Raw genomic sequence first — 27,682 nt, forward strand, 5'->3', positions numbered from 1 at the left:
CTCAACATGGTAATAATACTACATACTTTCCATTGCCAAGAGCTTAGAAGACTCCCTTGCTTTTATCTGACAATTCTCTGTCAAGCCAACTCCTTGACTGCCACTCGAACATCATTGTAAGTACATTTAAATACCTTACTACGTTTACCCAAACTTTGAATTACAATGTAATTAATCACAGTGGCTTTTGAGTATACAAAGCCATCTTTTTACCTAGTTGGCCTATAGGCTCTTCCAGTACTGCCAACGGAAATAAGAGTAAAGTGTTTTGCAAATAAAACAGTAACTTTGGCAGTAATGAGTTGTTATATCTAATATGCTAAGGGGGCATAAACTTCTAAAAGCTTCATGCAACAGACTACTGCTACTGGAGGAAAGCTGTCATTCAGTATGAATATGGGGATCAAATCTAGCTCCAAGTAGAGAGTTACAAAAGCAAAAAATAATTTCCCCCCCAAGTAACTACAATTCATATCAAACGAACTGCAAAAGACAGAATTTGATATCAAGAACTTACAACCTTCATTAAGAAAATGCTCTCATGTAGGAAGTAGTGCAGTATCAGAGGATTAGTGATAACCCTAAGTGATTATTTTTTTTTTTCCCCTGGGCCCACACACAAACCAGAGTAAGTTTATGAAAACAATTTCTCTAGAGCATCTGTAAAGTGAATATATCCCAAACTGCATGCTCATCTAAAGGTCTTTTATGTCACTCAGCACTAGAGTTAAATGAGCATGCAATGGAAGGAATTAAAAATGGCAGAACCTACCATCTTCTGATACAGTTAAGTAAAATTCAATAATCATGTCATTGGTCAAAGATCAGCCCTTCTGTTTGCAAGGCTTGAAAAAAATACATTTTTTTTTTATGTTCAATGCATTTAAAATTATTGATGTATTCAAATATTTCAGGAAGCATTCTCTTCAGTACATTCATTTACTTAACTATCTTCATGCATTAGATAGCAACCGTATCCATTAGTTACCAATTAGCTCTGCTAAGTATTTCTGTGTATAGCTGGAGGACATATCCCCTCCCCCATAAAGATCAGAATACCAAAGATTTCTCCCCACTCCCCTAAGCAGTCAAGTGGAAAGGACACAAGCAATATATTCTAAAATTAGAAGATAAAGATAAAACTAGAATATTTTATCAAGTTATTTCTAACAAAACCAATCTTCTTACCAAGGCTGAGCTATGAACAGCACAAGTACTCAATCCTCCCATTTTGTTCAAAGCATACTGTAAATTTATTTAAATAATTTACTACTGCGTATTTTAGCTGATCCCATTCATCTAAACCAGGCTGAAACTTTATCCATCTTATGTATTACCTTGCTTTCCAAGTAATCCTATCTATATACTTCAGTAGTGCTTTGCCAAATAAGACAACAAATATTCATAAAAATGGGTCAGATTTTAATCATCTTAATGCAACATTATTTCCCCTCCCTCCTTTCCTATAAAAAAAATTAAAAATGGTCAAGGGCTACCTGTAACAGCAAGGCATGTTAATTGCCTTAAATAATTCTCATGATACATTTATCCTAACAACATCCCTGGTATAGTAGGTGGGATAGTAATGAAGTCCTCTGATACACATATAAAGCAGCCTGGTCAGGAGAGAAAGATAAACCTGTGAACACAATTTGGGTGCCAAGTCCCAAACAGGTCTGTAATCATTTGGTTACGCTTCCTCTCCACAGCATGGATACCAAACTATCCACTAAGGATCTTCCACTTAGTATGTATCTTGAATCATTTCTTTTGTAGGTGGAGGTGGTATCCTTGTGTCAGCTGGTATGAAGAACAGAGCACGTACAATTCACAGCTAAACAGCTTGATAGAGGCAAACACTGACAAAGAATAGATGGGGATTAGAAGGAAAAAAAAAAAACCAAAACAAAACACAAGACCTAGAAAGAGATATTTGAAGGCTATTTTACCTATGTAGTCTCGGTTGTGGGTTTTTTTTCAAATCATGGTGAGGGTAGTTGAGAGAGTAAGTGGAATCATATCCAAATACAATTTTATGATTTGAATTACTGGCATATATCAAGTGGAGAATTTAAAGTACCGCTGAGAAGCAGAAGTGCAAAGAAAAAGCTCCCATGTTTCCTTTCCAAGCTTATAAGAAGTTCCTTATCCCCACCTTCTGGTGAGTCTATTTAGACAGATGAGAGATTCCAACAGTGAAAAGGCAAACATCCTAAAAGTTAGGTAAAAGCTCACATTTACAGTATCAATAGCTTCCCTCACAAAAATAAGCTACTATCTTTTTCTTAGGCTGCACAGAACCTACTGCTTACCTAAGTACATAAGGTAAGCAGTAGACTGAAACTACTTTAAACATAGCAGTGTAGCCATGTTCATGGGGCAAGCAAGCAAAAGAAATTTAAGCTTCCAGTTTCAACGGGGGTGGAGGGTTGACCTTTTTTGTTGTAACTAACATGCCCATCAGTGACACTTTTAGGAGTACAGGAAGACTGCAAAACTAGATCTCCAGGAACAGGATTAGCATTTGTTCCAAGGGGTTTTTTGTGCCTCAGGCCTCTTTTTTTTGTAGTTCAAGTTTTCAGGCACTGATTTCTACCATCACTCCCCATGGGCCAGATTCTAAACCCTTCCAACCCATTCTAGACATCTTTTTCCAGGCATTGTCCCACCTGTTTAAAAGGAATTGGCTACAAAATACCAGCCATTCATCTGAAGTTAGAAGAACAAGATCTTTTCTAAGCACTGAAAAATTGTTAACTTCATAAAGATCAACTATGTAACCCAGTATTCAGTGTTTGTCTAAAAACTGTCACACTTGTAGATTCAGTTTCCTGTTATCAGTACAGACGTGAAGCTACTTCATCAAAAGTTAGCTAGCACATTAGGACACCCATAAAATCTTGAACAAATACGAAAGTACAAGGTGTATATATATATACACACACAGAGAGATGAAACACTGGTTATTTAAAAACATATTAGGATTCTGAGCTCAGCAGACAATTAAGTAGTATTAAAAGTAATTTATTAATGTAAAGCACTGAGAAGCCATTGGTTTCCTGTGGTGCTTATATCAATACTTGCTTTTTGGAAGACTGCCTTCAGCACTGCAGAGCACTTAAATTTCAGTTGCATAAAATGTTCTGTTCAAACCTTGCAGATAATTCCTACTCAGCTTCAGTTCAACTGCAATGTACAAGTTAGCAGTGTTTTAATTCAGAGTTTGAGTGACTGTATAAACTGTCTGAAATTTTACATAACTCAAGTTTCACATGTCTGTCAAACATATCACGGTAACACACATCAATAATACAAACAAGCTTTTAGAAAATAGATTATCTTCTAGAAGTATGTTTTATTTAAGAGCAAGTAATTTGAAAATTAGAACCTACATCATGAAATGACAGACAGAATACATACACAGCAGCACGCTCCGATTTTATAATCTGCACAAAGCAAGACTGTGATCCAGAGGAAAGCAAACAGCATGAGGAAAAAAGCAAAGGCAAAGGAACTGTATGAATTCCCATCTCAGATGTTTTCTCCAATCTTTCTGACAAAGTAGGCAGGCATCTATCTCAAGTATCTAGAAGGAGGCCAGGATGAGAACTCCATAAGGTTTTTTGTTCAGTCAAAATGGGTTTCATTAGAAAACCTCAGGTAATCAAGAACCAAATTATACATGGAAAAAAAAAATACTAGTTTCATTCTCATTCAACCATGGAAGACTCAAATGTAATTTTAAAGGCAGGCTGCATGCTCCTTCGAACTGAAGTCAAAGCAGGAAAACTAGCCTCAAGTTCTGTGAAAAAAATCAAAAAAGCTGGAAAATGATTCTTTGTTCTTGTATCCCAAGCACATACCTTCACAGCACTTCTATATTAGGGTTTCAGTGACCCCATTTTTGTGTTAAAGGCTTCCAAATGTTTTGCTTTTGTCCTTACAAGGAAGGAAAACAACTCTGGAATATTAAGTGTGTTGCTACATGCAAATAAAGTTGGGTAGGAAATAGAGGAGTCTTGATGGTATCATTCCAAGGTTTTCAACTATAATCTTCTCCTGTAGATACTATATTTTCTACTGTGGTTTGGAAGATCAGGTAACAGGAAGAAAGAATGTTTATAAACTTCTCTCAACACCCGTTTCTGACTTACCTGCACTTTCAAGCTCAGCCCATTACTGCTAGCCACATGTGGGTTCAGACACTAGTGAAGCACCTTCAGGACATCATCTCTGGCACTGATGTTCACCAAGATTGAAGTTGCACTACTTTCCATCAGGATCTGCCTTTGCATTCTGCTTTCACGTATGTTGAGAGTCTTTGGAGCACTGCTTGATTTACACTAGGGTCTCATAAAGAAGGTGCACCCAACCTTTGATTTTGCACAACTCTGTAAAATGTGTTCTTTGTCCCCCACTGGACATTTCTAGAATTATTGTCCCTATTTCATATGCAATACTTCCACAAGTAACTAGCCTAAACCCTGACTGTATGTTTAATCATATGATCCCAAGATACCATATGAGAAATCTTCAGTTAATCCAGCAGGCTTAGGCTGGTATCAGGACACTGGAGCTACTTCTACATGACAGAAGTTAAGTGGTGTCAAGGCCCATTCCCAAGTCCTGAGCCCAACTGTCAGGGAGTAGCAAGAGCAAAGCTGCTTCATGAATGAGGATTAGCTGGAAGCTGAGGGTGACCACAGTGCAGGCAGTACCCTCACAGACCAGGGCCTGTCCACAGCATCTGAAAAGGGTGGACAGAGCAGGGTGCTGGTGACAGCAACCATTGACAGCCCTGGCCACAGAAAGCAATGGAAACAGGTCTAGGTCTATCCAGGGAGTCAGGAGGAGAAAGAGATGGGACGAGAGCCAAAGCTAGAAAGGCTGCAATGTAAGTCCAAGGCTACAATGTGCGGCCAAGTACAGGACTGGAGAAAGGTAGACCTACGTAATTGTTCAGACCAGGAATGAAGGCCCCATCCTGAGCTTTAATGGAGCTCCTGGACCGATAAGCAGAAGGTGACACTTGTCACCGTAACTAAAGCCTGTTGGTACAGTTAGGACCCTGACACAAACTGCCATGTGCTGGCCACATCTATGCTATTAAGTGATAAATAAATTATTTCAAGGAAACTGTTCACCCTTAGCTTCTGAAATGGCTATTGGGAATGATTGCTGTGACCATGCAGACTCCTGGACTATGTCTGGAAGTTGTTAGGAAAAGTACTATTTCTCCTCAGCCAAAAGTGTGTCACAGGCCATTTTAACAATTCAGTTGAAAACATTATCTCACATTATAGTGCTGGAACCCTTGCCAGAACATTATTTGATTTACAGCAGCAACACAGCCTAAGCTATTACACTTTCATGCTTATTAGGATTGAATTTCTTCTCAGTAGATACTCACTGACATTCAGTTGAGTGAGCCAAAGCAATACATCAATTTAGGTTTTAAAGAAAACTATGACAAGCAAGACAAAGCAGAAGTTTCCCTTTAAAACCAATTTAATAAATAGGCTATAAACTACTCTAGGGTCTAGCTAAATTGTACTCCTCCAGTTTGCCCCTCCTCTCAGCTTTGTTACTAAATCAGGTATAGCCAACTATTTGTATCACCTCACCTGGCAGCACTGCTGGTATGTTCACTGAGGACAAAAGAATCTATTTTACCAGGTTTGCAAGCAAGCACAATAAATTATTTCTGTCTCGCTTCCTAGCTATATACAGGATACCATAAATGGAATATAACAAGTGGAATAAGGAAAGAGTTCAGAACGTAAAGAAGTTGAAAAGATAAAAAAGTGCAAGGCTAGAAGCTGAGTTCAGAAAATGAGCCACAATACACTGCAAAAATTAAGACCTAGGTTCACTGTAAGCAAAAACACTGCAAAAGAACACTAATAATAATAATTACTCTGCAAAACTATTTTGCAGGGCTGAAATGACTCAAATACATTTAGGATGAACACTATTGTTCATATTGTACAAAATCAGCAAGGATTAAAACTTATATTTGAGTGGCAGGGTATTTAAAACCACACTCCCTAACATATGTTATCTTTCCTTCTTCCCACAGCTGAAGAGCTATGTGGTACATGAAGGAGTCAGCAGATGGCACCCATGGCACTTGATACAACCAGAGCACACACATTCTGATGTCCTTTAGTTCACACACAGTGGATTATTCACAGAAAGTGTGACTTTTTTCTGCACCAGCCAGGATTTTCCTTTATACACTGTAAATAGTCTAAGTGCGTATAAATTAAGTTTATCTTCACTATCAAGGTGACTTGCTGCATGATTATTAGGTGCAAGGAGAGACCAGAAAGAAGTGGAACAGTGCGTTTCACTTTCATAATTTTAATCTCAAATTCCACAATATTGATGCTTCTACCCAGTTTTCAAAAGTGATGTATCTGTGTGAGAACCCCAGTTTCAAATACCTTCCTTCACCCTACCCTACACACACCTAAGATATGACCTTAGGGAAAAAGTAAAAAAAAAAAAAAAAAAACACCAAAAAAAAAAAAACAACCAACCCCACATACAGATGGTGATTCAGGTATACCATAAAGCTCAAAACCACAGAAGGCATTAACAAGAATCTAAAGTTTTCCTAAAAATCAGTATCACAGAATAGTGACGCAACCTATGTTTTATAGGTCTGGGGCTAATAGCAGTCCATATACTACAAGAACATGGATAAAGGATAGCTGAATGTCCTTCAAAAACAAAGTAGGTATGGAGGGCATTAACTGCTAATGCAGAATTAGAAGAAAAAGCAAGGTAGGTACCAAATATTTCAGCAAGATCAGCCTATCCAGAAACTCTGTACCGCATATTTGTCGTACATATAAACCACACAAAATTCTAAAACAGTCACTGCCTTCACATGACTTTCAGCTTATGAAGAATTTTCTGGGAATCCAGCATCTGTTAGTGTTCAGAATCCATTCCCCACCCTTCATATATACTACCAGAGAGTAGTTGGTTGTCCGTTTTTTACGTTAGAATAATTGTCATTCAAAGTGCAGATCTGTGCAAGACCTACTAACAGGAGAAAAAAAAAAAGAGAAAGAATGACCGGGAAAAATACAGGATTGTACTGGGAATGGAAGATAAGAGTTTCAGAAAAATCTCATCTTATTTTGTAATATATTCAGTAAAGGTATTGGTAAGGCATACATCCATCTTTTTCTGGTTTAAAACTCTGACAAAGATCAGATAAGGATTGAATTCTTAGACCTGAAATAAATACATGAAATGCAGATACATAGTTTGGACAAGCTATTTTAAATGGTTGTTTTCATTGTCACTACATAATGTCAATCTGATCATACATTTTAGATCAACAGAAAGACTACAGTGCAGTAGGGTTTTGAATAGATAATCTGAACTATGCTTCAGTAAGTGACAGTTACCTCCACAAAAATTTCTCAAAATTTAAATACATACACAGGACACACTGCATCTGCTATATGTAGGTCATAAAACAGCAGGGAGCCAGAAAAAACTTTAGTTTCAAAACTGTGAGGGTGACAGATTAAGACAACCAGTAATGAATAAAACTATTTATTTGGGAAATACTTAAGAGGTATAAACTTTATTATTTAAATCATTTGAAACTGGAAAGACCTATTATCTTCCTAAGAAACACTCCTGTATCATTTCTGCTATTGTGTTTCTCCCTCTAACTACAAGACAAACAGGAACAATTAGAAAGCTCATATCAGAAGCAGCTGTATTACAGAGCACACAGCAGATATACTCAACACTGTTGAGAGAAACACCTGAAATGAAATGGTCATAGTAACAAGGAAGATTTGCAGTTACAGATACAAAAGATAAGGGGATTTACAGAAGGACACAGGAAGGAAGGACAGCATAACACCATCCTGTGATACATTTTTGCAGTTCCTGTTGACAGCAGCAGACTTTAAAGGAATTTGGAACTGTCCACGGCCAAAACCTTTAAGTCAGATGGTGAAAAGCAGCCACGCACATTTATTCAGAGGAACAGGATCACTATCAGGTAAGAACAGAACAGGTCTAAAAGTTATTCATTTAAGTATATATCATTTTATAACTTGAATTTACTCTTTTCTTGTTAAACAGACATTCTTGGAAGAATCCACCCAAAAGCTTTGCAAAGGCAAGAACGTGAAAGCAACCAGTGCCAAAAGAAAGTAAACTTGCTAATGTATATTAAAAATGTTTCATATTGCATAGGACCTAGCCTCTGGATCAGGGCCTGTGCTCTGTCAGTGCCCTCAGTCTGTACGTGGCTCTGTCCCAGCAACTGAAGGAAAACCACATAAAAATAACTCCAGTTTCCAAACTGGCAGAAGGCTGGTCTACATAGCCCTGTGGCTTGATGCAACACAATCTCAGCCATGTGAAATACCCATTCCCTTCACTTCAGCACTGGTGGTATTTCAGCCTGAATGAACAGACTGTATTTTCAGTCAGGGACACCACGGACTCCAGCTATTAAACAAAAAAAAAAAACCCCAAAACTTTCAAGAAGAACTATCTTGAGAAATAGATAAACAATCACCATCCAGAAGAGTCATGAAGGATAAAAACAGAAAAGACATGCATTGCTTGACTTTATCATGGCTTTTAGAAGTCAGCCCCATGGTGCACACCAGTCTGTTATTAAGATCTTAAAATGGGGGCCAACTCCCACTCAGTCAGGGGCTGGTACCTCATTTCCCCAGCATCTTCTGAAGTTTTTAGTTTTGTTCTTCCCTTGTAAGCCAGCCACACACTGGAAACGCAGGGATGAAGTTATCAGATTTCTCCCCAATACTTGTTCCAGTAACATTAAATGCAACATTTCTAAATGATTGCATACAGCAGTCTTACAATGTCTTTATGCTTTTTAGACTAAATGCAAAACCAATTAAAGACAACACATACTGATTTGAATCCACCCTGCTGCAGTGTAACAGACACCTTCATTACTCTCTTGCCAGGGATACTGTAATTTTTTTCCCATCCTACTATCATCTTAACTTCCAGCTCATTAGTCTCTATCACATGGAAAAAGTTTCTCTTATCCCTCCGAGACATACACATTACATCTACCATATTTGCAGTGCCTCTACTTCTGTATTAAATTTCAAAGCCCAGTACAAAAGTCATGTAATTTAAGCAGGGTAAAGCGTCTACAAAATGCAATCAAATTAGAGGAAAAGAACCTACAGTTAAAAGAAATCACATTAAAGCAAGACAATAAAAAAGTACAAGACACATTAGTTTTTAAAACTCGTACTACACGGGAAACTAAGAATTTGAACAAATTCCTCAGCTGACAAAACGATATAGTTTATCAGCAGATCTGTTGCCTAATGATTGGATCTGAGAACATAGCCATAGAGAAATCCTTGCACTATTGCAGCCAATGCCTAAACTTCCATCAACCACAAAGAAGCATGAATTTATCTGGCACAGAAGAAAACATGTTTTCAAATGCACAGAAGTAACTGATAATTCATTTCACCTTGATTCAACTCTGAATATGATCTCTCACCTTTGTGCTCAAATCTATTGCAGAATTTGTCTTAACCAATGCCACAATTTTAACGCTGCTGTCTCTCTCTTCTCTGCTCTGTATTACCTCAAATCACTTTCCAGTATCCCTCATTTTCTAAGACTACAATCTTTTTCAAGCATTACTTTTTTCCTACCTCTATCAAGCATGAATTGATTTATTAATTACATTAAACTCTTGTGCAGAGTTCTTAACATATATTTTGTATGAAACATTTGAGAATTCCCTTAAATAACTAGTAATTAGAGCCGTAAATTTACTGTTTTGAATGCAATTAAGCCAGAATGTAGTTTCTGTAAATGCAATGTCTTTATGCATTGGTAATTAAGGTTGACCTTCATTTAGAAGCCTTTTCCTTAGGCCAGAAAACTGATATCGGAACTTGTGGATGGATTAGGACCTCGGATGGTATTAAAATAAGGAACAGCTGCTGCCCTAACCACATTAGAATGGCTTTACTGCACTTTTTGATTACTATCAGCTAGAAAAACAGTATTTTTGTTGACTTCAGAATGACAGTTTGCTGGAGGGAGAAGGGAAAAACCATGTTTGATTATTAACAGATATTAGCCGATAAGAACTACTTAATAGAACAAACCAAAGACTCTTCTATAAACTACATAGAGGCAGCTTTTCCCTTTGGAAGACGTAGCTCTTGCTTGTGTCAGCAGATACCAGAAGGGTTGACTTCTTGCTTTAATACGCACTGTGCCAAGTGAAGTTTCAATTAGATGCAAGGAAGTTCCTGTAGAATACATTGCTGTGGTTTATTCCAAGGGTGACCCAGTGTTTATATTCTTGGCTTTATATTGCTTTACAAAAACATGCTACACCTTAGACTGCCAGACAAGAAAAAAAGCAAAAAAAAACCAAAACAGGAGTAACCCTCATCAAGAATAGCAAGTACCACCAGTTACAATAAATCCAACACTCTCAAACTTGGTAAATATGAAATAGCATAAAATTGCATGGAGAGATTGCTGCTAGGTTCTCTTGGTCATCATCCCAGAAAGCAACATATCCTGCTATCATCCTGGAAAAAAAAAAAAAAGGCTCAGTATTCCATGTACACACAGTGAAACTCTCAAATACTTTCAAGCAGGATAATCAGAAGGAAAAAAAACAACAAAATGTCTCTCAGCAGAAGTCCTTGGTTGAACTCCCGTGTCCCAGCTAACACTGGTAGCGAGTTCAGAGGAAAGGCATACTAGCCTCAGTGTTCCAGGCCAGATCTCAACTTCCTCAAAGATCAAAAGGCATTTAAGTCCAGGAATTTAGTTCAACCTATTACAGGAGACAGACAACTGCAAAGTGGAATCTTAATCTAAATTTGTAGAGTGTTTAGGGATATCTAAGTCAGACCTACCCACAGTTTATCCTACAAAGTCCATTGTGTTAGAGAAAGGAGTAATTAACAGAACAATTCTTTCCTGACTTACAGATAAGACCTTGCAATTCCCTCTGGCTCCTAGAGCCTACGTTTTCTCATGCCACAACAGAAGGTCTTCATAAACCTTGGCATGGTTTTACCAACACCTTTGTTAAAATGTCTCCTTATTCAAAACTCTGTGTATTTTAGCAGAACTGATAAGAAAATTATATTCCTGTACAAAAAAAAAAATTGAAGTACGTACCCTGAACAGTCCTTTCCCAGGAAAGATTTCCCACCCACGGTGGTTCCTTGAGGTAACGTGTTCCCTCTAGACTGCAGAGCAGATCATGACCACAGAAAGGCAATACTAGAAGTTTTCCATAGCTGCTCTTAAGTAGAAAAGTACATTTCCAAATTTAAAAAGCAGACAGTAACTGCTGTCTTGTGTGTTCTGGAAAGAACATTAATCAGTTTATTTTTGTAATTTACAAGGAACTAGTATTTAGATGCTTTGAAGCACTACTCCAAATTCCAGCTGCAACAAATACAGGCCTACCTTTAACCCGGTTGGTCTTTTGCCAGTCATGTTCTCCTATCGAAACAAGGGCATTTGTGCTACCAAGCACCCCATGCATGTATGGGAAAATAAGCCCAAGTACTGTATAAATTATTAGACAGCATCCACATTACAGACAGTGGCATTTCAGGCCCAGAAATACTTGTTACTTTTTTTGGTTGGTTGGTTGGGTTTTGTTTGCTTGTTTTTAAAAAAACGCGTTTTCAGAGTGGGAATTGAACACTGATTGAATTGAGGAATACTTGGAGCTTGGCAATTCCTGGATGTCAACATGATAATCGTGGCCAAGTATACCTTGGGATGCATGGGATGAAGTGAGCATACGCACAGATTTAACTTAACCATACTGTTACAATTGCACAATCTCAGCATGCCCTTTGTGTTTCTTCAAAGACTATCAAATCGTAAAGCTTATGCATTTTTCCAGAAAGACAGCAGAAACACTAAAGCCTTTTAGTAACTGCCAGAACCAACTAAGAAGGAAGACAGAAGGAATGCCTAAATCAGACTAGACTAACGACTCCTTACAGTTCCATTACAAATTCTGCAGATCACCTCAGAGAATACTAGTGTCAGACCCTATATGCATACATAAATACATGAGCTGTCTTTAGTACCCTCAGCAAGTTGTCTTGTTAACAGTGACAAGAGCAACCTTAAATAATCTTATATATATGTATTAAAATTCTGAATACACAAACCACACCAATCAAAACTAATTCAGTTTCTTCCCCTGAATCAGAACAAACACTCAATAGATCCCAAATGTCAATGAAGGTTAACTTCGCTACTGCCCTTTCTCCAGTAAAACCTCAGGACCTTACCGTTACTGTGGTTCTACAGTCCTAGGGAGTTCTAGGCATTCATATGCTTTGTGCATCTTGGTGTGTGCTGGTTTTGGCTGGGATAGAGTTAATTTTCTTCATAGTAGCTAGTATGAGGCTATGCTCTGGATTTGTGCTGAAAACAGTGTTGATAATACAGGGGTGTTTTAGTCATTGCTGAGCAGTGCTTACACAGAGTCAAGGCCTTTTCTGCTTCTCACACCACCCTGCCAGCAAGCGGGGGGGGGCACAAGAAGTTGTAAGGGGACACAGCTGGGACAGCTGTCCTCAGCTGACCAAAGGGATATTCCAGACCACGTGACACCATGCTCGGCATATAAAGCTGGGGGAAGAAGGAAGCGGGGGGACATTCAGAGCGATGGCATTTGTCTTCCCAAGTCACCGACCGTTACACATGATGGAGCCCTGCTTTCCTGGAGATGGCTGAACACCTGCCTGCCAATGGGAAGCGGTGAATGAATTCCTTGTTTTGCTTCACTTGTATGCATGGCTTTTGCTTTACCTATTAAACTGTCTTTATCTCAACCCAAGAGTTCTCTCACTTTTGCACTTCCAATTCTCTCCCCCATCCCATCGGGGGGAGTGAGCGAGTGGCTGTGTGGCACTTAGTTGCCAGCTGGGGTTAAACCATGACATCGTGCCAGTCATGTTTAGGTAGTTCATATGATACAGTATATTCGACTTCATGAAGTGACTGTTTTTGTTATGTGAGCTCCTCAACATAACTTACAACTGACCTGTGAGTAAAGCACAGAAACAACAGCTATACAGAGGAGTTGTTACACCAACATCCCATTCCATGCGTCAATACATAGTTGACTAAAGAGGGCCAGCAGCTATACTGTAGAAAGTAAACTAAGGCAGGTTTATGAATGACAAATATCAACAGCTTTTTTAGGATGTAGAGAGGACTTATGTAATGAGGCTGCAAAAGTTGTGGTTATCACCCCAGCAGTCAGATGAACTCTCAGGTGCAGAGCTTGAAAGTTCAGAGGTGTTTTCAGCTGAAATACTGTATTGCACTGATACAGTTCACAGAGAAAGTATTTGAAGTTAGTTACAGAATAAATGCCACGGAAAATTAATTTTTTTTAGACTGCATACTTCTCAGAGCAAGAACAGCCTCCTATAGCTATATTTTAGTGACTCCATCATACAAAAAAGTATTTCTTAGATGTCTCTAAACTGCCACCCCAGAGAAGAGTGCAAGATAGGATTCCCAGAGGGCAGCTACGATTCATGAAGTGCTGAAGGACACTGCTCCTGCAGCCTTTCTTTGCAAGCTCTCTGCATCTAACAAAAAAATACATACACAGTGTACAGTGAAGAAACACTTCAATTTTTATAGAATGACAGGGAATAACATTCATTCCATTTATAAAGCAGAACAAAAAGTAGGTAGAGATTCCACAGCACAAGGCACAGTCTGCTTCAAGTTGCAGTTTCTGATAATGTTATCCTATCAACAGACAACAACCTTAACCTTAAAAGGTAGAAAAACTGAAAGTAAAACAAAGCAACAGCAAGTGTACCAGGAAGACAGAATGAAGCCTGCATTCCTTTCCAGCCCTGGAGCGGTGACTTCATCTTTGCTAGGGTGACCTTCCACTGAGTCCAGGCTTGAATACTAATATTAGACTAAAAAGAAGTGTGCCACCCTCTAAATATAACGATGACTCAACACCTAGAGGCTTTAGTGATGTCATATGACCAAAAAGGTTCTGACTTCACAATGCAGATTTTTTAAACGTAAGTCAAAAGAAACAGATCTTCCCCTGCAGAAACAAAGCCTGCTTCCTAGAGCATCTTCTTGAATTAGCCTGTGGGAAAAGGGAACCAAAGAAACATTTCACACATGGCAGCAGACACACCGGCTCCACTTTGTTTAAAAGGAGCCCTGAACAGACACATTTCAATTATATGCTTCAGAGTCAATGCATCAGTAGAAAGTTTCAGTTCCAGAACCAACATATAAAAGTTAAAGACAACACAGCAGACCACTGAACAGTCCAGTGGCTTTTACTGCACCTTAAAAATAAAAATAGCAGCATGAAGATGTGCTTTGTTGAGAAAGCTAAATCCAAGTTACAAAGAAAAAAAAGCCTTTCCAAGTAAGGCTACAGAGTTCTCTTAAAGCACCATCCTTGAACAAATATTCCAGCACTCACTTGAGGTAGCCTTAAATCTTTTTCAAGGCCTAAGCTCAATAATACATCTAAAAAAAAAAAAGTCAAAGGAAGTCTAACATTGGCTTCTGTAGTAAAAGCAAGTAGTCATCCAATATGTAAATAAAGTTGTAATGTGAAAGAATCCCTCATGAAATAGTAACTGTTTTCATAATAAAGTCCTTCCATTAAAACAGAATTATCTTTTCCATTGACTTGCTAGTTTGACTTCTCCTCCCTTCCCCACCCCACTTCCACTAAGCTCACAGTTCAGGAAATGTATTTTTAATCACCTTCATTCCCCAATCTTGCATTCACACACTGACCCTCCTCATCAGAAGAATTAGGATACACTTCAACATATGTTCACAGAACCACAGAACAGTTGAGGGTGGAAGGGACCTCTGGAAGTCATCTTGTCCAACCCTGCCCCCGCCCCACACTCAAGCAGGGCCACCAAGAGCTAACTGCCCAGGACCACATCCAGACAGCTTTTGAAGACCTCGGTGGAGGGAGGCTGCACCATCTCCCTGGGCAACCTGTGCCAGTGCTCAGTCACTCTCACAGTAAAAACAAACGTGTTTCCTGATGTTCAGAAGAAACCTCCTGTGCTTCAGTTTGTGCCCACTGCCTCTGGCCCTGTCACTGGGCACCACTGAAAAGAGCCTGTCTCTGACATCTTTGCACCCTCACTTCAGGTGTTAATACACACTGATAAGATGCCCCTTCACTGGACTCTCTCCAGTATGTCCATGTCTTCCTTGTACTGGGAAGTCCAGAACTGGGCACATGTTTAGTCACTGTATTTTCTCACACAGAAATCATATCATCTCCTATTGGTTTGAATTACACCGGCAAGAAAAAGCACTTAATGGACTCTGACTCCTAGGCAGCTCCACCATAACTGAAATGCTCAGAAACCAATTAATCATTCTTTATCTGAAATACAACTACTAAATTTAATAGGTGCTCCTTCCAATTTGAGCCAAAACAGCGGAAAAAAGAAGAGCATACAGCCTCTAAACAGCTGGAGGAAACACATCCTTCCCTCACGTAAGCATATTCTAATAGTGACAGTTTTGTGTAAGCATTTCCTGAGGCATCTGAAGGAACCATCTTAAGAGACAAAGATGCTTCACTTTGACAGTGTGCTTACCAGTTTCAGCCTGAAGGAAACTACACAGTCATGTTACAGAAAGGATGGTTTTACAAAACAGTGATATATGCATAACAAAAGCACAACAAAAGGGTTACTATCCGGAAAGCCTGAGGACTATGTGTAGCAATTAACTGTTAAAACACACACATATCCACCCTTAGGAGTAATCAGTCATGCCCTTTGGCTCGCCACCACAGTTGCTTTATCAGGAGAGATAAAAGGAGTAGCACCTCCCATTCAGTCACACTTTCAGCCAAAAATAACAGTCTCAATTTTGCCATATCTTGCTCACGTAAATAGTCCCATCAGTTTTTCCAAGAGATATGTGGCAAATCCCAGCGTTTAGGAATAGTTTTATTTTTAGCTTCTCCACAATAAGACTTCCATGACCCAAGCAAGTCAGTGCTGTACAGTCAAAAAAACCAAAAAAATCTGCCCCTACCATTAACAGGTTATATGCGAAAACAAATGATCAGAACACAGGACAGTGATAGGGACACAGCTGAATGTGATCCCAGCTTTGCAACAGGCCTGTTGGATAATCTACTTCTCCATGCCTTTGTTCTTCCTTAAAAACTAAAAAGCTCAGCATTTTCTAGCCACATTGTAAAGAAGGCACAATTTCATTTTCTGTATGAAGGAGCAGGCTGTCCATCATGGGAGCGGAGAGATAAGCCAAACCACCTCCCTTCAGTTGTAGCAAGCTGTTAGTGCATTGAAGCTGCTAAGCCATCCTGTGCAAATCCTTAAATGCCCGTATTATCGGCCTAGCTATCCAGGGCATTCTCCTGACCTAAGTAGAGATTTCTTTCCAAGAACACAGGTCTGAAAGGTAGGGAAATATTTTTTTGACCAGATGCTTTGTTACTGTAGCAAAATTAGATACATGTAGATAGTACTAATCTATATTTCCCGCTTTGTTCCTGTAGCAAAATTGGATACACGTAGATAGTAATAATCTGTATTTCCCCTTTCTTCTACCAGTGTTTTAAGATCAGGCAGTCACTCTGGAGCAGCTTCCTTTAAGCCAGATGGCAACACTCATCCTCAGATCCCAGAGCCCACAACTCTTCAGACTCACTATGTTGAGACCTTAAGGTGCCAGCCAGGAGAAAACTCAAGCCTGACCTGATACAGTTTCTTTGTCTGTAAAGGACATGGCCTTCAGCTGCAAGAATTCCTCATCTTCAGAAAAATGAAGGTCCAAACTCAGGCTCCCTACAGATGCCATCATCACTCTTGGTAGGCAACACAGAATCCCTTCTAAGAAGTGCTGTACAGCCACATGATATTGGTGAAAGAGTATACCTGATACAGGATGCAGTAAGAACAGACAAAGCAAGTCAGCTTATCCACAGTGCAGGTGTATGTGCAGCTAAGTGTTCCCTCAGGGTTGGTGCAAGCCCATATATTCATGCACAAACTGGAATTTACCCTATATCTGATACAAAGTAGTTAAATGCCTTCAAATTAAAACAAAAATATTTAAGGCATTTGCTTTTAAAAACCTATCTTTAGTGAGTATATTGCTTAGACATTTGTGTGAAAAATTTGAACTTGACAGTTCAGCCTCTTAAGACACTCCAGGTAACGTAACTTTAAAGCTGTCAGCACAAATTCTTTACATTAATACTGTTGCATGCCAAAACCACTCAGAAGTTTATATATTTAAATATTATTTACGCAGCAAGTTCACACACCAAATCAAAACAACCATTTCCAATGACCCGTTTCTCTGGCTTTTGTTGCTAGCTAACTTGTAACTTCCAAACCAATCATACCTCCGTTTTCCTCCTAAAAGTGTAGGTCAGGAGTAAAAGTCAAAAGATACATTGCAAAAACTTTACTTTCTGTAGAATGGATAACACCATGAAACTACTGTAGATATAAACATTACTGTAGTATGTTCTTTAAGAAGTTTAGTGTACCACTACATATACATTGGATCAATATATAACTGAAGATATGAGTGTTAGCAGCATTTATTGATTGTGATTCTGTGAGATTTTGAACTTTAGCTTAGTAACTTGACAATATTTTATATTGAATTCATGTGTGCTCTTATCCTGCAGCAACAGTTAATAATAGAAAGGATTACGGGTATTAATCAACTGGGAGCACAAGTACATGTTCTACAGGAATAATAAAAATCATAATCAGCTCCCCAGGTCCTTGGATTTAATGAGAAATCTGAAGGTAATCCCATCTAGTTTAATACAGACTTACAGGAGTAACTACTTACCTGCAAACAGAGCTGTTCAATCCATGTTATTGACAGATAGTTTACAGACATGCACATGGAACAGAATATCCACCTTCACAACCCAGCTGCTATTCTTAAGACACATCCTTAAGTCCTGCAAGTCTTTGGGGATTGCTATCCCACATACTTACATAATCACCCATTCCATTTTCTAACTAAGCCATCAGCTAAATCCTAGAATACAGCTCTCAAAAGGGAAAGCTCAGGAGCAAGTGGGGATAGAATCTCTAAAGGATGAAGAGAGATTCTCTAGTTCTAGGCAGGCTTCCATTTTCTTCCTTTAAAACTGGACTTTCAAACCCCTTCATATTTAGTGAAGTTCATTACCAGATGGTTACAAAATTCCACAAAATGGCACAACATAAGTGCAAGATGCTTACTAGCAAAAAGACTTAAATACAATAAAATGGTGCACCATTTTAGTGCTGTGGTATGAACTTTTATTTTCTTTTAATCTGTATTACTCAAACATACACAAGACATCATTATGGAAGACAAAGATGCCTAAAAACTTAAACCCAAATAATTCCTCTTGTGCAGCCTCAACAGATACCTCTTTCAGTACCTTTAACAGGAAGCATGTATCCTTAGGAGTCTTGTTTTATTTCCCTTTCATCTGGTAATTTCCCCATTAAAGACCCTTTGTCCATCGAGGCCAGCTTTGGTTCCAGTGAATCTGTAGTTTTATCTGGGTACTTCATCAGCCAGTTCCAGCCAAAACCCACTTTACCACTTGCCAGCTTGTTTCCAAATTGAAAATTCTGGACAAGACACTCAAGTAACCTCAGATGTGCCTATAACAATTAGCCTAGACTAATTTCATCAAAGCCCCAAGCTGCCAGTTTTATATTCCCAACTTCTTCATCAGGAAGAATCCTAGGCTAAGAAACAGGAACTGAACACTTCCTGCAAAACTTGAATTTTTATTTTTTTTTTTTTTTAATTTGAAGAGGATATTGTTTTCAACATTCTGTTTTAGACTAATTGCAGAGTTAAAAATATTCTCACCCAGCTCCTCTTGTCTTTGTTCTCACTATCATTCATCTTAGATTTTCCAGATAAAAGAGTATTTCAGGTAACTTAAAATATTTGAGACCTTACCACTCTCTACAACTACCTGAAAGGAAGTTGTAGCAAGGTGGGTGTCAGTCTCTTCTCCCAAGTTCACAAGTGATAGGATGAATGGAAACGGCCTCAAGTTACACCAGGGGAGGTTTAAATTGGACATTAGGAAAAATTTCTTCACTGAAAGGGTTATTAAGCACTGAACAGGCTGCCCAGGGAACTGGTTGAGTCACCATCCCTGGAGGTGTTTAAAAAACATGAAGATGTGGCTCTTACAGACATGGTTTAGTGGTGGACTTGGCAGTGTTAAGTTAACGGTTGGACTCAATAATCTTAAAGGTCTTTTCCAACCTAAATGATTCTATGAGAAAATAGAAGAAAGGCAGCCTCTCATCACAGTGGTACATGATCAGCAAGTGGGAGACACTTTCACATGATTAACTTTGCCACCTCCATCATGACTGCAACAATGGTTGCTATGAAGATATGTACCCATATTTCAGTATTCTGCAATTCTGAGCAAAAGAAAAACTTTTTTGTTCACCGTAGTTGACAAAAAGGCTTTTAAACTCTTGAAATAAACATTATGGCAGAGTGTTGTTGTCACCTTAGGAAGAAGTCATATCTGTGATCCAGTTTCTTTGTACAAAACAGATTAAACTATTGATCTGTTTCATTGAAACTGCAGTAAACACAAACATAAGGCATATGTTTCTTTTACATTGAAAATACACAAACCGACACCATACCTTACTGTCGTCATCTTCAAACACAGACTGGTGAACATTACAAGCAAAGAGAGAATTCGGGAGATCATTGAAGTCGATTATTTCATGAAAGTCTTCTTCTGCAAAACATCTCTTTAAATCATTGTCTCCATTTAGAGAGTAGAGTAAGAACTGTCCTCCATCTTCCGGGATGCAGCCATAGTGACCAAGGCCTCGCATTCCAAAGAAGTATGAGTCTCCCCTCATCCCTGGCAGCATGGAGAAGAGACACACAGTTACACTACACTTTTAAAAATATCACATACACAAGTTAACCCAGAAATTTTTAGTTTGGGGGCTTAGTTTGTAGAAAGTATATTTCACACTATTTTAAGGCAACAACTGACCTCTGAAACAGGGCACTACGACTAGTTTCACCAAGATTCAAATAGGGACTTTGCTTTAGTTCCATTTATTAGGACAGAAGAGACCTAACCCTATCAGCACAAGCTGCTGAACACAACCAGAAGCAAGGCATTTCTTAAGTGCCCCTTGCCCTAAAAGAAAATAATATATTGCATTTGGGTTTGAGAGTCATGTTTGTTACTGGAAAGGCAGGCTGGTGCTTCCGAGCTTGCAGTCAGCTTAGAAAGAAAGTATAATGCACATGGTATGAAGAAAATGAAAATAACTTTGAAAATTATACCAGATATCAACTCAAAGGAAAAAAAAAAAAGAAGAAAAAAAGACTGTTAGAATGTAGCATGAACACAGAATCAAAAAACAGTACAACACATTACTATTATAAAGAATAAAGCCAATTTTTTTTCTACAGTTTAAGGACAGAACGTACCCTGTTTTTCCATGCCCATTAGCAATTTCTTTGTTTGCATCTTAATCACATTAGGAAGCAAATAAAAAGGGAAGAGAGGGCTCGAGAACATTCTCACCACCTTTTGGGAAAATCCTGCTGACTTTGGAGCCTTTACTCCAAATCCATCAGAGCAGAAAGATAATTTTAAGACACACAGAAGTAACAAGCCCATACATCAAACAGTATCCCTACTGTTGTTACAAGACTAAACTTCATACCAGCCAAGGGAAATAAGTAAAGGTCCAAGTAATTATCAGTGTGTTAATTAGTATAAATTCAGGTATTTATCAGTCCTTAGTACAGGTGTATTAGACATCAAACTATAACCTCTATAGAGCTCCAGTAAGCTGACTAGAAGCTATGCAGGGAAATAATTTAATTCCCTTATATTTTTGTTTCTTTCAGTAATAATATGCAATCATTGGCTGCTTTTTCTCCTCATAACATAAGGAGTTAGAGAGTTACATAAACAGTGTGCTCATCCATTTCAGATTTGCCCTTGCTCTATTGCATACTTGCTATTCTCTATAAATAGTTGTAAATATTAGTTCAAATATAATATTTAGGACTTGTGTCCAAAATTAAACCCTATGGGCTTATTACACTTAATCTCAGTAAAGCAAAGTTAAATTATGGAGCTAATTTGCCATGCCTGTGCCTTTCATGTAACCTCAATCCTCCTGCTGCTCTAAAATGACATTTGGCCAATGACGGAGCACATCATTCTGTAACTTTATGTTACGGAAATGGCAGTAATTGTTATTGCTGAAGTCTCAGGGCTAACAACAGAAATCCTCAAGGAAACAAGATAAAGTCATGCCCAAAAGTATCAGTTTGGAGCACTGAGTCCACACTTACCACACTCCCACATCATGTGATAGAGACAGATTTATTAGCCAGAACAATTAAGGTTGAAAGGGGCCTGCAGAGGTCATCTAGTCTGAAACACAAGGTCAGACCAAGATAATTCAGGACCTTGTCCAGAGGTAAGTGTACCGCAATACCACTCGTAGTAGATATAATGATCTGCAGAGAGCTGGTAGGTCACAGGATCTTAGCTGTCCTCCTTTTCCAGATACTAAAGTATGTTACACAGCTCAGAACAGAATAGTTTCCTAGTCCTGTATTGTATGCATGTAATTTATGAGGGAGGGGTTTAAAACAAACAAGGATGCAGTGCTGTAAGGAAGCAGGTGTAGTATGAAAGCCTCAGGCCAATTACCTCTTTTTACTGTGTCAACCTGAGGACAGGTTTTTAGACTATCAAATACACACTAGTATTTTTGCCAGCTCGGTCTCACATTAGCAGAACTATCTCCAACTAATTTCAGCTTAGGAATTTAATTCTAACTGAAAAAAGAGCCTGAACAAGTGACAGAGGAGATGGCTATAACTTCAACAATATACATTAGTGTAGTAGGAACTCAGTATCACAGCAATATTGCCTCTGGTATTTGAGCCAACTCACTTAAGCCTAGTATTACTGTACATGTCAGTGTAAACATACCCATGTAAGTACTACAAAGAAATCCTCATAGTGGCCACTGCTGGGGAAGAAGCTTCAATTCTGAATGTATCGCCACTCAAGCAGAAAATATTAATAGATCATTTACTCCAAATACAATCTTCTCTAAATGTTTTCGCCATCATGTCTAGCCTGTGTCAAGATGAGACTCATTGCTTTTAGGTTTAGAAAAATAAACTTCAAGCCTAGTATGTTACAAGATATAATTTACATGGCAGAACAGACTTTTGCCCATGAGCATGAAGTATTTCATTTACAACAGACAAACTACTTGCAGTCAGTAAAGATACTATTTTATAGTCACGCTGGGCAAAACCCTCCTTCCCCCACAAGCATTAAGCTGCAAGAGGCCACCCAGCAGAGAGGGAAGTTTCAAAGCCAACTTTACACAACAGACTCAAGAGGATAAAGATGACACAAGCTGATACTCAAAAGTGGTAGGAATTTGGATTATGAATTAACACTCAATAAGCATTCCAGTGAGAAGAGGGGAGATTAAATGGAACTGGGGGTAGTGAAGTTTAAGTTCTACAAGAATGTCCTAGGATATAATGAAACAGGAATCTGCTGGCTGAATGGAACTTAGAGTCAAAGTAGAGCAAGAGAGGCAATACAGTACACTGACTTTTTTCCATATACATCTCTATTTATATTAGCCAATTTCTTAAGCTGTACTTTTTAGTCTAATAAATAAGCTTCACTTTCACTTTAAGTATGATAGTAATGTTAAAGATAACTTCATGGCAGCTCACAAATTTCATACATTCTGTTCCCCAGTGCGTAACAAAGCTGTTAGGGTGTGCAGAGAAGTAAAGAATCTCAATATATCGACAGAAGTCAGAGAAGCCTACAGGTTTCTCCACTAAACTGTTGTTTGTTTATTTTTTCTCCTGGGATAGCCATATTATAAGGTACTACATAGGAAAGGAAGCTTTTAAGTTAAGAATTAAACAAAACCACTATGACAAGCAACAGAACAAGTCACAACCATGAAGTTCAGGTTTTTAACCAACTTAGTTGAAATAAGGAAATTAGCATACACTATAGCATGCAATTCTACTATGTATAGACTTCAAAGTTCTACCTGAGATTAGAAATTAATAAATACTCTTACATTATGTGGCAGTAGTTTTGCTCTGCTAGAGCTCTTTAACAAGAAAAGCTTGCTCCTTTTTTCAGACAATTCTTGAGAGAGATTTGCTCAGTGGGATTTAGGTATTAGCCAAGTCTTCTTAAAGTCACTGTCTCACATGCCTTTTGACCATCTTTTTTTCAAGACTTGTAGGTAGGTATGTATACACGCACAAGCCTCTTCTACACTTAAGATATACCCAGAATTCTGATCAGTGTTGCCTCCGCTAGCAAGTCAACTTACAATACTCTGATTATTAAATCCTCTGCCCAATTTAAGATGGGACCTGAAGAGCTAAGAATATCTGTATGGAATAACTATTGTTTCACAAGTTTTACTTTGCTATACAAGGGCCATGTACTGCACGATATTAAGCCCAGCCCCACAATTAAAATGGAAATCTCACTAATAAAAGACATATGTTCCCCAAGAAAAAATAAACTGCCTATAAGCCTGAGCTCAATGGTAATCAGAGAGGGCCAACACACTTGAATCAACATTTGTTAGCACACTTCAAACCCTTGGGCTGTAAGTTCAGACTCTGACTGGACAAACTAGCACTTCTGCCAAAAGATGCAACATTATCTGTCATGCACCTCAGGCTTCTCACTTCCAACACCAGACACTTCCCTACACAGAGACAGGCCCCATGCTACCTTTTTTTAGTGGAGAAAGCATCTCCTGCTCAGATTCATGGCACAACTGCACAAACTGATTCAGTTAAAAGAAAAGACCAGGCCTAAGGAAAAAAGTTTGGGTTTAACTCCACTAGGTAGATAACTGACCTGACTGATTCACTTCACGGCTGCATAAATATTTGTAGCAACCAGAAAAAAAAAAAAAAGAGGGCGAAGTTTGGGAATGCACTGGCAACAGCAAAGGTTACAATTGTACTTTTCAGCAACTAAACCTACTTAAAACATTCATGAAATTAGAATCTGAGTTTTCACAGCTCTGCATGAACTTCATAATAAGTCACAGTATCAGAAGTTACCTTCAACCAGTTATGAGCTAGAAATCTAATGTTTTTCTTCATTATAAATAATGTTACACATATACATAAAAAATTGTAACTACATATCCCTTATTATGTCTGACAAAAACTTTAAGGCTCAGGTGTTTTGTTGTTGGTAGTTTTGTGGCTTCTTTGAATTTACTTAGCCACTTCAGGCAATATGCTGTCAAAAAATATTCTTTGCAATTATTTTGCTAATATAGAACAAAAGAATTTACACTTCAAATACCTTAAAACAATTCATAATCCATGAACTGGATTGCCATATAAAATAAACTCAGTTCAAAGTCATCTTTTATGTAACTATAATACAATCACTGAATCACATTCCCATTTATATTAAAGCTCCTTTCCACAGCTTCTGACAAAGCAAGTTAACTTCCCCCTTCATATGGTCCCTTTTATATTATCAAAAAAACAGAAAGACATCCACATAAGAGTAAACCGTACTCATCTTACTTTTAAAATGTAATGAGTTCAAAGTGGCCTATGCATTTACTTCTCCATTCCCAAATCAGGAAATTTTTCAAATACTTAAGATACCAGAAGTTGTCATACAGAATTTCAGAAGTGGCAATGCCACAAAAAAAAAAAAAATACAGTAACACTAAGGCATCATCCAGCACCAATATCGATGCTAAATTCATTCATCAATAACTTACCTGGGACCACACTAGTAAACTCCATAGCAGGACTGTTCCCTTTAGAAGGCTGAGATACTGAGACATAAACAAACCTGAGCCCAAGTTCATGTAACCTCCAGCTAATGCTGACTACTTTCCACATCCGTTTATCCCTTTTAAATAAAGTTCACCCATATGTAATCCGTGTTCCTATGTTATTTCTGAATTTGGTGTAGGGTTTTGACCCTAAACTTCCAAGTCAGAAAATACATTACATAGAATAGAGTACCCCAAGAGTGCAGTACTATTAACCCTTGGGAAACCATAGCAGCCTCTACCCTTCCAGACCCCATGTGGAATCTCCTCGTCACTTCTTTTGTGCAATTTATACGTACAATTTGCATCACTTTACACTGATATACGTTATTTCAAATTTCTCCTCCTGTGGTCAAGGGGTGCGAGAGCTTGTCATTTGTCATAGTTCAAAACATGAAGCAAACATCCTTCCCACTGGAACAGACTATGTCATGTCAGTGTTTAACCCTGTAGATACTGTAACCGAAAGCTCTGTAGAGAGTCCAGGTGGGAGCTACATATTCATTCTGTTACCTCACTATTTTTAGACATACTATACCTCCAATTAAAATTAACAGAGATCAGCAGAAAATTAAATTCACTGGCAAATAGCAATAGCTTACTGAAGTTTCTATTTGAAAAATTATCAAAAAGTATTACTTTTTTTAGTGTAAAACTGGAAGGGCAAATATGTTCCTCTTGTTATGAAGTTAGACCCCTACAGAGCAAAGAACTGCAGCTGAAATTTTGCTGAATGAATACAAATTGAGCACATGAAGTGCTTGAATGGCTCAATGCCTTATATATCACCAAGCACATATAGATTTACCCATTGTTTTTATGGAAACTAATAATGCATTTCTTTGGTGACCATTTTCCTGTCTTAGAGTTTTAAAAAAGAGTCCCTGTGGGACATCAAGAAACAGGCACATATCTCTTGAAATTGCTAGGAAACTTTGCTTTTTTTTTATTAAACACTGCTTGCCATGACAAACAACATGACTAAAAATAGAATAAAGCAAACAAAATGTTACAAATAGAAGCTTTAAATATAATCACTATAAACTAAAAGTATTATTGAGTCCTGAGTGCAAACCTAGAAACAGTAATCTACAGGAATTAAGAAAATTTGGGAAAAACGCAAAGCAAGAAAAAAGTTGCAGTTGTTTTTCTAGAAGGGTCCAGAAAAAGTGCAGGGATTCCACTTCTGCTGCTACTGAAAAAAAAAACCCCAAAACCCCAAACAGCAAATTTTACCATAATTCAAAGGGGGGGGGGCAGCACAGGGAAGAATCAAACCCACTGAGTAAGATTTTATTGAAACAGTTTTTACTTAAAATAGTCACTGACAATGAAAGCAGAGTCACCAATTTCTGTAGCGTTACCCTAAGTATACAACAACTGCTGAAGTCAACTGGACCCACACTGACGACTTTGGCAGAAGGCACAAGTATAACAGGGAAGTTCACATAGTAGTAGCCTGCTGAGATTTCACTCCATTCTGCAAAATGAACACTGGAGATTAGTATTATTTTTATATGGTGCTAATTCTTCGCTATGGAAAGCTCCCATGGACTTAAATGGAGACGTTTTACTTACTTAGAAAAAGCAGAACGGGACCTTGTGTGACAGGATTAATGAACTGTTGCAGTCTCAAAAGCCATATAGACTATAGTCACCACTTCCTTCAACCTTCACCTCTGCATCTCCCACCTGGACAACAACTACTCCCTTTACAGTAATACAGGTTTCCAGTACAGTGAAGTCCACTCACATTTTAACTCCAATTTGGTTAGCACCACACAAAACCAGTGTCAATCTCCACTATGCCTCTTACAGAAGTGGCAGATATGATGAAGAGGATTTTTTTTTTTTTTAAATGCTAACTGGTGCAAATCCCAAGTGTTCTAATCCTTTCCATTGACATTCTAGCCGTATTAAATTTAGCTGAGACTTTGTAACTATTTTTGGAAGCTTTTAGCATCCAAAGGGACTATTATTCACTTTTATTCATCTAAAGCAGGGCTGGCTAGCTCAAGCAATTCAAGACCTGCATATTGCTCAGAAGGCTCAGCTGTGCCTCCCATGCCAGGGATGTATCCTATGACCAGTAAAGAAACTCAGTTGGCATCGTGGCTTGCTAAGCAATCTGTATCTCCAGCCCTGGACAAAACAAGCCAGCAGACACTGGTGTTACACCCTACTAAGCCAAGACTCCAGCCCCATTCCACAATAGGAAGATGATACTTTGAGCAACCAACGCCAGGGGTGAAGATTTTACATGCTTTTCTTAAGATCAAGAAGCTGAGCTACGATTAATCAACCACTAAAGTTACCATGGTAACATTAAGGTATTCAAAGAACAAAAAAACCTCCCCAAACCCAAAGAAACCAGAACAGAACAAGCTTTCTGATTACCTTCACTTGGCCTCTATGCTACTCTATTTAAAGCGAACCAGTTTTATAAGGGGCCCACAGTATTACAACGTCACTGGCCTTCACCCAGATCTGTCACCTCGCACAGGGGTCAGTGGAACACTCGCTTAATAGCCCTCTAGCTTGTAACATAAAATTCGTAACTATACCCCAATTCTTACCAAGACCTACTTTCCCTTACCCTGTTGGGAGGAAAAAAGGAAGAAGCCATGTATATCAGAGCTATGTGCAACAGAGAGAGTTGTTCACAGTGTTGAACTCCTAGAAAATACTCAAGACACCATGATTAC

The 27,682-nt window shown here is 38.4% G+C and overlaps 1 protein-coding gene across 1 annotated transcript in view; it reads right to left on the minus strand.

Moving 5' to 3' along the window:
* The window catches only part of RCAN2 (regulator of calcineurin 2), a 92,828-nt gene that overhangs the window by 63,600 nt on the left and 1,546 nt on the right, over positions 1–27,682 (minus strand). The window contains exon 2 of the mRNA XM_052810352.1: positions 19,755–19,981. Coding sequence (XP_052666312.1) covers positions 19,755–19,979 — 225 coding nt within the window. The 5' untranslated portion in view covers positions 19,980–19,981. The remainder of the gene's footprint in view (positions 1–19,754; positions 19,982–27,682) is intronic.

Source organism: Harpia harpyja, chromosome 15 (assembly GCF_026419915.1).
Source record: "Harpia harpyja isolate bHarHar1 chromosome 15, bHarHar1 primary haplotype, whole genome shotgun sequence".
Taxonomy (NCBI): domain Eukaryota; kingdom Metazoa; phylum Chordata; class Aves; order Accipitriformes; family Accipitridae; genus Harpia; species Harpia harpyja.